Here is a 16,093-nt window from a genome sequence, read left to right on the forward strand (position 1 = left end):
AACATTCTCAGAACTGCCTGAGAAAGTTCAAACTTGTTTATAAAGACTTCAACAAGCTGTCATACATATTATTTTGTTATTTTTTCTATTTATTATGTTTTACCAAGCATCGCAGGTCCAATTTTCAATCCAGTACCTTTCAGCCTTGGGTTTAAACCATAAAACCAAACCCAGTGCTGTAATACTTCTGAAGCAAACCAGACCGTAAATGATAGACAGTTCCCTGACTTTTGCTTTAGATTATGAAATAAAAAAGAAATGGAGGATTTGCCCGTTAAATCCCAGACGACTTTGTTCTCCAAGGTAGACAGTAAAAATCTTAGACTTTTGTTACCAAAAGCTAAATCTCTGGCAGCTGCAAATTTTACACTGAAAAACAGAGTTCAGCCAGAACAGCCAACTTATCCCGCCAAGTGCAAGTGAATAGGTATTATTTGTATGTGTCTGCATGTTGCCATGGGTATACTCATGTATGTATCCACCCGCAACTGAACATACCTGCCTGTCCATTTTCAGCACCATCATTTTTTCAGCCCATAGAAGTAGTGAAGGTCAGAGACTCCACACAACTAGCAGATGCAGACAACCAGTTCGAATATTGGTAATGTAGACTCTTGCTCATCCCCTGAGCCATGTACACCGGTCTGGCTGTGTCCTCTTCCTCCCTTCAAGAAGGAAACAAAAAAACAGCAGGAGCAAGAACAAGTAAGGAGTTTGGTCTGATTCTAACTGGCCAGGTTATTACCTTGTGATTTGCATAATTTGTAAGAAGGAGGCCAGGACGATCGGAGAGAGATGATTAGAGAAAATGTCACAGTGGATTCACATTTCAGCAGCAACTGATTGGACATGAAGCTTTCCAAATGAGCCTCAAGGACACATGAAAGGTCTTCAGATGATGAGCTGGAATGAAGAGAAAACGTGGAAGAAAGAAAAGAAAGCGGTGAAGAGGGCAGCCTGGAGAGCATTGTTATCCCGTTATTATTTCATAGAGGCATTAAATCAAAGCTTGCTGGATTTTCAATGATCAGAAAGAATCATTCCAGAGTATTTATTACATATTATTAAGTAGAAGAGCTGCACACCATGAGTTTTATGTGTTTTTTTATGTGTCTTTTTTTTATTTTCATAAAGTCTTTGTGTCCCCAAGGCAAGTTCAAGTATTCACCCCAGTAAAAGGGTTCACACAGCCAGGCATGAGGACACAAAGTTTCAACTGGGTTATTAGTCACAAGTCGAGCTTTTTGCCCCCCAAACTTCAAAGGATTTCTTTTTTTTTTTTTTTTTTTTTTTTTTATTATGGAACATTATTTCCTCTTGGAGAAAATAAGTGATTATTCTGCAGAGTGTTTCACTGAAAGACAAAGAGAAACAGAATGACAACAACACACATGCGAACAGTCTCTGAAGCTGACAGACTCAAGTCCTTAGCAGGCACTTTCCTGGTCTGTGCCCACACTGAAAACACCCCAAAAACCAAGTTACTGGTCACACTACTTTCAACGGGGATTCAATGTGAATGTGGCAAAAGTCTTCCGATTTGCCCAGAATAAGCCAGAAATCGCAGTATAAACTGTGTGGTGGTAGGAAAAGGAAAAATAACAGTTGCTAGATTGCAGATACTTTTATACTTTTGCCTGCTTGGCTGCATATCAAGTTTAGTTTAGTTTTAAATCAGGTACAACCCTGCTTAAATAAATCTGTTGTTCTTGTTTTATCACCTAACAAAGTGCAAACGCTTGCAGGCAGGATCGGTAGCAGTTTCTTCACTTAATAACTTCAAGTGAAGGAGATTACTTATAAAAACATCAGTATCTGGTGAGGGGAAAAATAAGAAGCTCTTAAAGACGGCAAAAAAATCTAAACTTGTCAACTTTGTCCACTTGAACTCATTATCAAATTAAAACCATGGCCGACATGTTCCAACCACATTACCACGAGTCATCTGGACTTTTTTCTGGAGTATTTTATTAGTATTAGTATTAATACTCACAAATCTGTTATTTATTATTATGGCACTTTCCTTCACGCCATCTCTGCATGTTCTGATGCTGCAGTTAGATTAGCAATAAATTACAAACTAGATATAACGCATTGTTAATAAGAGATGACAGTAAACTGTAACCACACAGGGGTCGGCTACAGCAACACAAAGAACTGGCAGCTGTCTTGATGTTTGGCCGTTTGTCGCCACAGATTTCCAAACTAGATGTCAAGCCTGTCAAAACTCTGCTCCTCTTTGAAACTACAGCTACAGAACTAAATCTTCTGATGATGATTAATCAATTAACCCATTACTAGATTATCAGAAAACTAATCATTTTTAAATAAGAAAAACTGTTAGTGGGGACAAAATAATACACTTTAGGTTGTAAGGTAATGGACTTCATTAGAAAAAAACATAAATATAAAGTGCACAGCCAGCGTCATTCACTTTTTTGAGTGTATGGAAAAACATCCTGGATGGCATTTTGTGTTTTCTTGCAAAATAATAAACTGATCATTGGTCTGACACAGCACTTGATGTGTTGATGGGTAAATCACATCGAAGCAGATCCATCCTTTATCCACTGAAATGGATAAAACAAAGTACCCCTGAATACTGAGCTATCACAAAGCACGGCTTCATACACATACAAGCTGGGAACCAGAAAGGTTTTTTTTTTTTTTTAACCTACATCCAAATTCAAAGTCATATCTTCATGTCCTCCACACACTTCAAATGTAGCCCCATGAAATTTAGCAAAAATTAGCATCTTGTCAAAATACAAGACTAATATATTTTAGTTACAAAAAGTAACTAAAATAACCTGAGTCCGGGTTAAGTTTCCAGGCATGTTTAAAGAGGAACTTGAAAAATAAAAAAGCTGTCGTTAAGACATGAAAATGAAATGAAATCTGATTGAAATAAGTTAAATGTCTCCTCTCATCACACTGACTCCCTCACTCTTAGTTTTCACCAAGTCATTTTCCTTCCTGTCTCATGTCATGTCCAACTAACCCTTTTCCTGGAAAACACTGACTTGTACTATTGAGTTCTGCATGAAACATGCATTTGCGTTTGAAGACATCAGGTTCCTTTAACATAATTTCACTCCAATCTCTGTATGTACTGATAAAGAGAACACGCTGACATTTACACACAAAAAAAACAAAACTTAAACTAACTACAAAGAGAAAAAGTGGAGAGGAAATGGTGTATTTATGTGCAGTGAAAGTCTCAATGCACCTACAGCGGAGTTCACAGTCATCACTTTCGAGTTTTCAAAGCTTCCAGCACGCTTCAGGGAGGAATGAATCCTTCACTCAAATTATGATATGACCCTCCCACATTTAAGGGGAGAGACTGAGCAAAAATAATACTTTCACACAACACCACCGCCCCTTGGTAGATGTGAGCAAATCGTCAGCTGCCTGTGCGCATGGATTGAATCATAAGAGTCTGATATGGCGTGACTGCAGACTGTGAGTTAAGCTCAGATCTCTCCCAGACATCAAATGCTCTGGACATCCATCACTTAGCTGCTACATGATATTTCAAGCAAGTGATGTGTTCTCTCCTTTGCTTTTGTTTTGGCAATCTGAACAATGCTGACGCACAGAGATACTGCAACTACACTCTCCCTAAAGTAGAGATCTTTTCTAAGCCAGCTGCTGTATAAAAAGAAGGAATTAAAATACTCAGTTTTTCTGTATAAAACTGGATTCAACATCAAAACTATCAAAAGAGGTAAGAGAAAGTCTAAATCCATCCGTCTTGTGTTGAGGTAAAAAAAAAAAAAAAAAAAAAAAAAACTCTTCTGTTATGTGACCTGTTCTATGAGAGGCAATTAACTTCACAAAAATCTAAATAAAGACAAATTTCCAAAACTCTACATTACATTATAAGATTGACTCTGCCTTTAGAATAAACTGTCAGAGGTCTGATAATATCTCAGAAGGAAAAATTAGTTTGAAAGCTTGATATGTTCTTTGGATATTAAGTCCTCAGACAGACATGCTGTGAGTAAGCCAGAATATAATGGATTTATGGGACTAATTCAGTCTTGTAGCCAACATGAATTAATTTTCCCCTGTCATTTTCTAATGGCTTAAATTTTCTATTTGCATTTTCTACTTCAGAATCAAAACATTACTCATTTAATAAAATTGATTTTTATAAAATCAAGAGAAGACAATTTTGTTTACATAGCCCACATAATCATAAATTTGTCTCAGGGAGGTTTCCAATCAAAATAACATGATGTCACCATCTATCCTGAGACCCTCCCATCTGAAAATCAAGAGTCTAAGTACAAAGAGGTCCTATCCTTGTCCCTTTCAATCTGTTTGTCTTATTTGATCTTTTTTTTTTAAATCATTTTGTTGCTCCTTTGTCCTAACTGGTGTGGAAAAGCAGGAAACCTGCTGTAAACGTTTTTAATTGTGCAGGTAATATATTTTCTTTTAACCTTCCTTTGCTGTTTTTCCCACTTAAAAAACATGAATAATAAAAACTGCACCTCCCACTCCAGCCTGTGTGCAAAAAGTTAAAACCATGATGGACAGCCATCAGGTTAGGCCTCGCTGCTGAGGCAAATGAAAAGCTGCATGGATTTGCAACTCATGTCTGTGGACTTAGCTGTATTTAGTCTGATAATAAACCTGGGAGAGACAGACTTGGAGGAGCTCGGAGCCTTGCCAGGGCATGATAACACCTTGACAATTCAACACACATGTGCTGCGCCGTGCTAGGCCCCCGCCTCAGGGCAGAGCCTCAACCAGCATGTGGAAAAGGTTTTCCACTCAGCTGAACGTCCAATACCTCCAAAACGATGGCCCCAGAGCCAGACCTAACTCCGAGGTATTAGGCATCGAGGCCAGCTGTGGATTAACACAATTTGCACCTCCTCGCGGTGCAGATAACACCCACACCTCCCCATGGAGGTCCGGCTCGTCAGATTTGGCCCTTGGCTCCACCTTCACAGCCTTTTGTGTCAAAGCCAAAATAAAACATACATAAATTCAGACACGCATAGAAAGACAGACACGTCTTAAGAAGCCTGGTTTTGTTACAGAAGATATTATATTTACAAAGAGAAAATTCAATTCAACAGCCGTAATGAAATAAGAGCGAGAGAATCTAATTTAACATCACTGCAGCCCAGCGCTGTTTTAAAATGCTTGAACAACTTCTCGAGGCGTTTTGTTTCGTTCACGGTGAGCTGAGACACTGTGACATCGCCACTGATCCATCACTTACGGGTGGGGATCCTAACATAACAAGCTCATAATATCAAAGGATGGGACATCTGTCTTATATATGTGAGGACCCTCAAAACACCTGTCAAAGTTCACACTGCATTTGACAAGTTTGACATTTCCAGAAAGAGCCCTGGCACATCGTTGCTTGATTTGTTTTTCTAGCTTTTGTCTCTTAGATGTATTTGATCTGATTTGGATAAAGTCTAATACTTTCAGACTCCTTAATATTTTGATCTGTGAGTGACACTTAACGACTAGTGCGAATTCCTGCACACACAACTGAGATGTAAGTGCAGGGCATTCGCACCAAAAGGCTCTAAGGAAAAACAAGTAATGAGTAGCCAAAGTAAAAGCTGTCGTTTACTTAGCTGTTTTTGTTACTTGTGCAATGAAGATTAACTATTAACGAGGAAGAGTAATTCATTTGCTTTGGACGGATACTGACTGTTTCACGTAGACAATGTCATGGAGACAAACATAAACACATTTGTTCACATTCAAAACACTGACAGAAAAGGCCAAAGGATTGCAAGAAGGTAAGAAAACAAGGAGGGAAGGGGACAGCGGCAGGAAGGAAGGCGGATAGAATTTAAAGTGGAAGGAATAATGAGGGAGGATGGAACAAGGTGGAAGGGAGGAAGGATGGAAGTTAGGAGGGAAAAAACGAAGAAAGGACAGAAGGAGAATGGGAGGCGTGTGTTTCTCCTACAAATAATTGATCTGGACGACCTTTTGGTGTTTTTTGGCACAAAGAGAGGTCAGGGCCCAGAGTGCTGACGAGAGGCTTAGCTGGTGTTGAGCCACAGTGGGAGGAGCATCACAATGTGAGGGAGGGGGAGAGGTGGAGTGGGTGGGTGGTGCTGGGGGGTTGGTGGTGGTGGAGGCTGGAATGGGGGGTGGGGGGGCGGTGGACGGCCCTCTGACATGACCCTGTCACATGAGAGGGAAACCAGCACGTACTGTAAGCAAACCAAGCAGCACAGGTTAAGGTAAGACACTGATTTTATCCACTTCAGTAACTGTATTTATTTACACTGTTCTGCTTTGAATTCTATTTTCAGTTATTTACCTGCTACACAAATGTAAAAACACCTAGAGTTTTTCAACCAGATATATTAATGACATGAACAAGGTGTCAGGATGTGTGTATGTGCTGGTGAGGAGCAGCACTCCACACCAGTGGAACGTAAGCATGTCTGTATGACAAATAATCTGTAAGGGAAACTGGTTAAATCTAAACCTTGTTTAACATTGCACACTAAATACCAAACACCAGGTATTCTAGAAACTCACCTGGACAATGTGCTCTCAGCAGCCATTCAATGGGTCTAAATGCCCGACGCCTTTCACAGCCCAACACAGGACAGAGGCTCACGCTGATCTCACACACCCAGCCACACTGAAAAAAATTAAACCTACTGTAAAAATGTTATATTATATTCAAGTAAGAAAATAATAAATTATATTAGTGCTCTCTGGTGGGAAAATAAATATCAGGAAAATGTTCTAGAATTTATATTTCAGGAATTTAAAATGAGAGACAACAAAAAGCTTTTTCACAAAACGTTACGGTCTCAGACTTTTGGACCCCATTGAAATAAATATATAAATATGTATGAGTACTAAAGTATTAAACAGAACAAAAAATCCTGCATATGTTTTAATTTTTATAATTAAAACTACTTGCATGAGCTCACAAGCGTAATTATTTCAACATTAACAACTATGATGTCAGAGGTCATTTAGAGTTTTTTTCCATAGAGACACTGAGTGCGTACTGTGAACTACCAACACACATGCATGAAACCAGAGTCTGCTTGTGTTTACCTGCTTTACAGATGTTGAATGGCGTTTTAAGAATGGACTTTCATTCATTCAGTATTGCACTGCCCTCAAGTGTTCACAGTTGAAAGCTTATACAACAGGATTTGTGTTGGAAAGATTTTTCCCAGTGACTGTAAAAGCGTAGTTACTGCACAATAATTTAATTATATGAAAATAACAAACACACCTTGACGTTGTGGTGCAGTTTAAATACAGGCATTAAACTAAAGCTACAGGCTTTAACTTTGTCTTTGTTTTAGCTTTGCAACCACAAATAATTAATTCTTTAAATGACTGAGGGTCATTGCTTGTATTACTATTAGTTGTAATTGTTACTGTCATGCTACTAGCACTAGTTATGTAGGTAATTATATTTAACATAGCAGTACTTTGTTTTGTTTTTACTTACTTTATCTGACATAAGAAAAAATGAATAATAATAAGTAGTAGTATTGACAATATTAGAGGTATTAGTAGCAGTAAGTGTGGTAGTAGCAGCACTGTAACTGTAGCAGCACTGACATCCCTATTTGCTGTAGCAGTGGTAGTAGTAGTAACTGTAGTCAAAGTAGTAGCAGTAAAAGCAGAACTATCAGTATCCGTAGTAGGAGCAGCAGCAGTATCAGTATAGTCCGTAGCAGTAAGAATAACCACTGTGCTTTCTTCACAGGTTATGAGTCTGTCAGGAGAGAAGAAGCCCTGCTGAGAGAGAATGAACATTTGTAATCGGTGAGTAAACTGAACGCTGGCAAACATCATCTGCTGTTTATTCACTGTCTGCATGGACAGAGAGAAAACACTGAAAAACCCTTCTAAACTATTTATTTCATTATCTAGAAAAAAAAAGATAAAAAAAAAGATAGACTGTTATGTAATACCATTCTTTAAATTTTAATTTTTTTTTTTACACCTTGTTGCTATAATTGCTACTGAATTTTGATTTTTTTGTATAAATTATCATTAATTTATCTATAGCTTTTTGTATACATTAATAAATTAATTTAGCTAATTTGTTGATGAAATATCTGTCAGTGGATAGCTGAGTTGTACACATGGACCGTGACAATTTTGCAAACAACTAATTTAGGTTTTCCTAAAAAAGCTGAGAAACCTTCCTGAGAAACCTTTGGTATTCAATTTAGTACAGTACATGAGCTGTGTTTGTACATGTATACACAATTAGTTAGTATTTCTGATTTATATCATTTTTTGTCTTTTTTTAAAAGGACTTGTAAAGGAGGGTCCATCCAGGCAAATATGTAATTAAATCAGTGATCACTCTGAGCTGTGATAGGCTCTATAGCAGTAACTACAAATAACACCCACAGATTACAATCACACTAGCTGTGTCCCAAACACAACAAATCATGGACTGTGATTACAGAGCTCTAGGAACATCTCAGAAAACAAATATATAAGCTATTTTATTTTAGAACAAACATTTTTACCTACTAATTATTTCCTGGTGTCTTTTTTGCTGGTACATTAATAGCCATTGGCTTAAGGCTCGTCCTCTGCCATTTCCGGTTAGCACAAAATAGTAAAGTTTATTACAAATACTAATTTCTTGCATACTTTTAACTATAAAAATACAGTAGTGTGAATATTAGCATGACATGCCATTCAGTGCTGATATATTGTGTGGATGTGGGTTTAAAGCTGCCTCTAAACTGGATTTGTGAGATTTTTTTATATTTAAAATTGAGTAAATGCGCGTAACAACATTGAAGCATTCGAGGCCTGACACCGTGTAAACCCTCGGTTGTTGAGCTGAAAACAATAAATGTATTTAAATGAAAACGAAAATGCAATTATTTAACAAACATTAACAATTATTAACCCTAAAAGACAATGGAAGAGTTTAACTTAACTGCAGCTGCGAGTCTCGCCAAAGTCCGCGGGCAGCAGGAATCAGGAGTAATATCCACAGGCTAACGAGCTAACAGGCTAACGAGCTAACAGGCTAACAAGCAGAGAGTCGGCTAGCTCCGAGCACCCAGCCAGTCTCTTCGGCACTCTTCAGCGTACGGGCTGCAGTTCGGTTCAATCCGTATCGCAGAAATCCCTGTAGAAAATATACGGTCGTTCATTTTGGACCGGCATTAGTATCTGCTGCGCAGCTGTAAGAAGCTTAGCTAGCAAGGAGAGGACAGGTGCGTGAGGAGTTCAATCAGTTTGCGGTGCGTCACACGTGCGCCCTCTTCTCTTTCTGTCTTTACTTCGCCACCTTGACTTTTCCACCAGTGGAGATAATGGTTTTGAACCATCAGACTGTGAAAACCATAGACTGTATAAAACATGGACGTAGCACTCGTGACGTCACCTATTGGTTTCGGGGAGTCGGTTTTGTGACCAAACCATGGGCATTTGAGCTGCGCCATCTTGGATTTTAATGGGAGTGTACTTTCCATATTTGGCGGAGAGGCGGTTACTCTACCGGTCAGCCAGCCGAGAACCCGTCCACTTAGCTCGGAGCAATATTTAATATTTACCGGCTTTCACCGCTGCCTCCATCCATGATAATCCACTTACAGTTACAGCAGCACACAAACAACAGCAGCCGCTTACTGACGGAGCTGCTCTGTCCATGCAATGTCGGACTTTCTAAACAGAAAAATGAGACCAAATAAAATTGTAACCTAGTATTCCCGCAATAAACGGACTCTGAGAGCACGGAACACACCGCACCAGCGTCCCTAACATTAGCTGCTCCGGTCCTCTATCTGTATCAGCAGCGACCATAAATCGGCAATGAAGTCATAAGCCAGCGGCACAATATGCTAATACATGCTAATTAGTGCAAACATCCAGGTAAAATAGTGAGAAATTTACTTACCGAAAAAACTGCAACACAGACTCCTTCGACGGTCGGTTAGTACAGTCTACACTACAACAAGCCACATTGTCACAAAAACCTATCCGAACATTGGCTGTAAATATGTTTTTTTAGGCTGTAAAGTTGGCTATTTTAACATGGGGGTCAATGGAGAATTGCTCACTTCTGGAGCCCGCCCCCAGCGGCAGCCGAGGAACTGCAGCTTTTTGAACGCGGAAGTGATCCTCACTGCTGAAACCTACAACTGCCCCCTTGGTGAAAACCTGTGCCAGGTTTAAAACTCCAGTTTAACAAACGTCGTTTTTAACGAGCCATTTGAACTTTAAAGCTCCTCAAAGCTTCAGTTGTGGATAGTAAGAAAAATTACACACTGAACTGGAGAAAAAAATTGATTCACTTGTACTGTCTTTAATTTTCATTTTATGCTAATTTATACTTCTTTTGTACTTCACAGCATATAATACAAATCTTGCACTTTGGGCTCCAAACATGTGTTTGACAGATGTAGTAACTACTTTACTTATAAAATCTGCATATAAAATATTCTTCTTCTTTCAGGTCTGCGTACACTTGAAAAATGTTCAGCAATTTCAGCAGCTGTGGTTAATGAGAAACTTGTTCATTTATTCTTCAACAAAGACATGACTCAGCATGAACTTATGTTTTGCTCAAGGGCTTATAAAAAAAATTTACATTTTAAACTGTTACCAATGTGAACTAAAAGAGCTTACATGACAACAGTATCCCCTGTATGTATGTGTTAGCATGTAGGATTGTGTGTACACAGCGTGTATGTACTACTGTATGTACCATCTGGACAGCAGAGCACTGTGTCAGACGCCTCTTGTCCTCACTATAGTTTGCAGTCACCATCAGCACATTTCCAGCTTGTGTAAACACAATAAGAGCAGGGGTCGCTTTCAGGTCACACACGCTGTCAGTGGCATTCATAGTGGCTCTATGAAAGTTTGATTCTGACTGACACAAAAGCGACACTGTGGGCACAAGGACTGACACAGACACGAGGACTTAAACCTGTTTAAAAACAAAAAAAAAAAAAAAAAAAACAGTCGCTTTAGTTGCTCGGATGTCAAAGTGCAGAAGCCCGACTGAAGAGCTGTGGACTACGTGATTGCACTGCAGTTGCTGATATGAGGGGAATTTCAGTTTGAGCAGTGATGTTGCAACTTCAGTCTTCCATGGGGGCTGTGTCATGTGAGAGTGAGGGATTTTGTTTATGACAGATCGGTCGTTTGTGGTAAGTCTTGAAGCTGTAACTTTGTGCATGTACGCTGCTTCTTCATTCTGAATCTTTAGCGCCTGTTTTCTGTTGGTGCCTGTAGCTATTTGCCTGTTTCCAGAGACACTGGACAAGAACTGACTGGTTGTGGTCAACACAGAAAATAAATAACTGAGAACATTTAACAAGAGAAAAAATACATTATAGATATTATGAAGACATATTTTGGATTCTGTTTTAGTTATTATTCATGTGCATGTGGTGAAAAGCCTTATCTTAAAATATGTTATATTGATTATCTAATCAGAAGTAAGAATTGGTATCTCTTTCCTCTTTTCTGTTGCCAATATTAATAAGCATCGAAATGAAAATGTATGAACTCTGTTCGCCCACAGAGAGGGAGGTCGCTGCGCAGAGATGGCTATGGTATGCCTGACAGATTTTGAGGAGTATGCTAAGGAGCATCTCTCAAAGGCCACCTGGGATTATTACGCAGCTGGAGCAGACGAATGCTGCACCAGGGACGACAATCTACTGGCTTACAAAAGGTACAGTGGGGAAAATAAAGTCAAACCCAGACATTCAAGGTTATCACAAAGACACAGTTTTAGTGTATCAACATTGCTCTGCTACTGAACAAATGATTTCAGACGTTCAGTTACCGTGGAGCTTGTGCAGTGTCACAAACCCGCCCAAACTAATTTCCAGACTTTGACATGGTGAATGAAATGAAAATTCTTCTCTCGGGGCTGACAGAATTCATGTCTAAATTGATTTAATATCAAACAGCAGGTCATGCGAGGACACAGCCTGTAAAAAAGCCATAAATGAAAGTTCCTGTGGACTTTGGACTGCTGTAACTGATTTCTCTGAATACAGTATACATGTATTATTTGTGACTGTCATTTTTTTCTGCTCTTGTCATAACTTTTCCGTTGTGTGTCTCCTCATGCATTCCTGTCGGCTTTACTAATGTCTTTTATGAAAACTTATAGACAGCTGTTCCTCCGTGCAGTGATCTGTGCATGCGTGTTTTTGCTACAACAAGCCTATTACTAGGGATTTGTTTGCCGGTGCATTTGGGGTCAGGTTAGAAATTTTCCCCAGTTGGAATAAAGGTTGGGCTGTGTCCTGGAAAGATGATGTTAAGTCAGAGCTTTGGGAAAACAGATTCACAGAGTATCTTGTCTTTCTTTATTCAAAGAAATATGACCTGTCTAGCAAAAACAGCATGTTATCATGTCAAGAAGGATTTCTGTTGAAAGAATGGCTTTATTTGAACATAATGGATATTAAGATTTTGCTCTCCCTTAAAAACAGGTTGGTTTGGTCCCATGATTTTTTTTCTCTCCAAATGAGGAAAAAAAAGAAGAAAGTAACAGTACAAAAATCAAAAATCACAACTGATTTATTTGAGTGAACACCCTCACCTGCCTGAGCCCCCATCTCTACCGCCCCCCCAAACATGTTTGTCTGCACTGCACCCTCAGGATCCGTCTGAGGCCTCGTATCCTGCGGGACGTGTCAGTGAGCGACACACGGACGACAGTGCAGGGGACAGAAATCAGCTTTCCGGTCGGTATCGCACCTACTGCCTTTCATTGCCTGGCCTGGCATGAAGGAGAGATGGCCACAGCTCGGGGTGAGGACTGTGTTTGTGTGTGTGTGGGTCAGTGAGGGGTGTCACTTCATTTCACAGCTGACACCTGGTGGAAGTGAAGTATCGCAGCCTTCCTATTAGTCCAAATGCTTTACTGCAGAACTGCTCATTTTAGTACTGTGATTTCATTTGAAGGGTTTGGGAAGAGATCATGAGATTGTTTCATAAAAAATAGTTTGAACTGACAAACTTGTGTTCTAGAGACACAGGTTTCTTTTATCCAGTGATAGTAAAGCACTGGTGGTGCACTTTGGTGGGGCCAGTCTCAGGCACATACTCAGAAATGATGTAGCTTACTGTGACACTGCACTTCTCAGAACCACATGAAAATTTGATGTTCAGTGACCGCAGTGATATTGTCTCAATTTCCACCGCACAGCCACAGAGGCACTCAACACCTGCTACATCACCAGCACCTACTCTACTTGCTCAGTGGAGGAGATTGTGGCGGCAGCACCAAATGGTTACCGCTGGTTCCAGCTTTACGTGTACCGGGACCGCAAGGTGTCAGAACAAATCGTGCACCGTGTAGAGGCGCTGGGCTACAAGGCCCTGGTCCTCACTGTTGACGTGCCGTACACCGGCAAGCGCCGTGACGACATCCGCAACCAGTTCAAGCTACCACCTCACCTCAAGGTCAAGAACTTTGATGGAGTGTTCCAGGTAACAGTACATTTTTTTCAACATGCTCTTAAACCTAAATAAGAGCAGGTAAAACACAAAAGTCTTGTTATACAAGACTGCTTGATTCACTACTTCACTTTATATTCATTCCCCTGCCATATAATCACATTTCTATATAATTAAATTCAGACACAATAATTGCTTATCTATGTACCTATGTACTACTACAGAAACAGCCGAAGTCCAGAGCACTTTTAAATATCAAGTGGACACGTAAAGAGGTTGTATTTGTACTACATGCACTATAAGCAGGAGACTGCAGGCCCAGAAGAGTACGGCATCCCGGCAAACACCTTGGACCCTTCCATCAGCTGGAAAGACGTGTACTGGCTGCAGTCCATCACCCGCCTGCCTGTTATCATCAAGGGCATCCTGACCAAGGAGGACGCTGAGCTGGCCGTGGAGCATGGTGTCCAGGGTATCATTGTCTCAAACCATGGGGGTAGACAGCTGGACGGAGGCCCAGCTTCGGTACTCACTGACCATATCACCTCCTACATTATATATATAAGAACATCTTGTGTTTGAATTCATGCTTATAGAGGGGGTCCACGTCTATATCCATGTCATATAGCAACAGCAATGACACAGCCTAGTGATAGGAGTAGAAGTAGTAGTAATCAATACAGACATGTCATCTGGTTTTTGAACATGAGAGTGGAATCAATCGTCTCATCGACCTCTACACAAAAAAGCAAATTAGTGTATTTCTTAAAATGTGAAACTATTCCTCTTATGCCAGCAGTAGTAACAGTAATGCTAGTAGTATTAAAAGTATTTGACCATGACAAGCCTGATGTGTAGGTAACGTGAGGTTATTTCCTCAGCAAAGTCACACTTTGAGAAACCTCACGGGTTGTTTGTTAACATCATTTCTTTGCTAATCGTCTTTCAAAATACAAAGAGGAAATGTGGCTTATCCTGTGGTGACACACAGGGTTTAACTTTTTCTATAAAGTTTAATGGCCATGTTATATCTTCACCCCTGTTGCTAACAGATAGATGCGCTGTCTGAGATCGTGGACACGGTGCAGGGCAGGATCGAGGTCTATCTGGACGGAGGCATCAGGACAGGAAGCGATGTGTTGAAAGCGCTGGCCTTGGGGGCCAAGTGTGTTTTCATTGGCCGTCCAGCAGTGTGGGGCCTTGCATACAAGGTACAACAGCAGCACTGATATGACAGTGTGTGTGTGTGTGTCTGTGTCTGTGTGTCTTTTGAGATTGATTATAGCCACATTAAATTTTTTTTTACTGACAGCTATCAGCTATCAGGCTATCTTGACATATTTCTTCCTCTTTAACACATATGTACAAGCTCTACACACCAACCAATGTCCTTGACTTCTAATGTTTATCCTTGAAAGTCACTGACTTTGTTGGAGCTTGGGCCTTTGGTCTGCAACCTGCAGAGTTGTTATGCTCTCTAAAGTCAGTGAAGGCCTTCAAGTCAGAATTTAGATGCACTGTGTCTTTTGGATCAGAACAGAATCAAAATCTTTTGTCTTTTGCAATCATTATGGTTCCTGTGTGATCTTTCAGGGTGAGGAAGGAGTGAGGGAAGTCCTGCAAATCTTGAACGATGAGTTCCGTCTGTCCATGGCTTTGTCGGGTGAGTCAGGTCAAGTGATCAGTGTAGCCATGCTAATATTTTTTGTATTGTTCCAGAACAAGTACAACAGTATTCTGTCTCCACCAAAAACATATATTTTATGTTTGTCTCATTCAGGTTGCAGGAACGTGGCTGAAATCAACAGGAACCTCATTCAGTTCTCTAAACTCTAACTTGCCAGCAGAGGGCAGCACTGAGGACAAGGACAGCACCCACTGAACAGGACTCGCTACTGAATCACACCAGAAGTGTGGAACAAGGGCCAGAGACTGCACCATGACAAACTGAATGATGTTCACCTCGGAACTAAGGTCTTTGTCATGTCAGGCAAACACAACACAAATGCAAGCAGCTTCCATAATTTTGGAAATGACTTGTGTCTAACATCCAATATGTTTTCATACCGGAGTGTACAAGTGAGAGTGTGTCTTGGGAAAGCTGAGGGTCGGCGGCAGATTTAGCAAGTGAATAATGAAAGGGTTTTTGCTTTTGGAATGGAAGGGATGGAGGCACTTATCATGAAACCAACAAACGTCTTTTCAAAACGTCTGGTTTAACTCTGATGAATGCAACAGATAATGACATACACTACGCTTTGAAATGCTGCCAGTGCTTGTGGTTTAATAAACACCTGCTGAGGCAATGAAGATGTGTTGTTCTTTTTTTCTGGATCTGTTTGTTTCCCAGCTTTAAACTCAATGTGAACTAAATGGGCAATAACTCTGTTTTGATGGAGGGAAGATTCAGGTGCAGTAGTCTGATTGTGTTTTAAATCCCTAATGAAACTGCTTTAATCTGAGCAACCCAGTGAGCAGGACAGGAAAACTAACCTGATCAGTGCTTGAACCTTGTTGCAGCTACAGGCCCGATTTCCACCAGCATCTAGAAAACACAGTGAATTATGTAAAGCCTTTGCACTTTGTTGAGTATGTCTCATGTTTTCAGCTTTCATCCAACATGAAAATACAATTCAAAAAAAGCAGATGAAGAATGGTG

The 16,093-nt window shown here is 40.1% G+C and overlaps 1 protein-coding gene across 2 annotated transcripts; it reads left to right on the forward strand.

The window, feature by feature from the left end:
• Positions 1 to 6,179: 6,179 nt before the first annotated feature.
• hao2 (hydroxyacid oxidase 2 (long chain)) lies at positions 6,180 to 15,730 on the forward strand. 2 transcript variants are annotated; one of them, XM_041057088.1, is made up of 9 exons: positions 6,180 to 6,233; positions 7,739 to 7,797; positions 11,540 to 11,692; positions 12,635 to 12,786; positions 13,184 to 13,467; positions 13,741 to 13,959; positions 14,487 to 14,645; positions 15,028 to 15,097; positions 15,215 to 15,730. In XM_041057088.1, exons 2-9 carry the CDS (start codon positions 7,781 to 7,783, stop codon positions 15,268 to 15,270), a joined length of 1,110 nt encoding a protein of 369 aa, XP_040913022.1. In that variant the 5' UTR covers positions 6,180 to 6,233; positions 7,739 to 7,780; the 3' UTR covers positions 15,271 to 15,730. The 2 variants fall into 2 exon arrangements, with proteins under 2 accessions (XP_040913022.1, XP_040913021.1); XM_041057087.1 differs by having other exon boundaries at positions 6,183 to 6,233; positions 13,738 to 13,959.
• Positions 15,731 to 16,093: the final 363 nt, after the last annotated feature.

Source organism: Toxotes jaculatrix, chromosome 15 (assembly GCF_017976425.1).
Source record: "Toxotes jaculatrix isolate fToxJac2 chromosome 15, fToxJac2.pri, whole genome shotgun sequence".
In the NCBI taxonomy this organism is placed as follows: Eukaryota; Metazoa; Chordata; class Actinopteri; family Toxotidae; genus Toxotes; species Toxotes jaculatrix.

Coding starts and splice junctions, on each gene's coding strand:
- hao2 (XM_041057087.1), top strand. Junction 11,693..12,634: donor AATCTACTGGCTTACAAAAG/GTACAGTGGGGA, acceptor CTGCACCCTCAG/GATCCGTCTGAGGCCTCGTA. Junction 14,646..15,027: donor TGTGGGGCCTTGCATACAAG/GTACAACAGCAG, acceptor GTGATCTTTCAG/GGTGAGGAAGGAGTGAGGGA.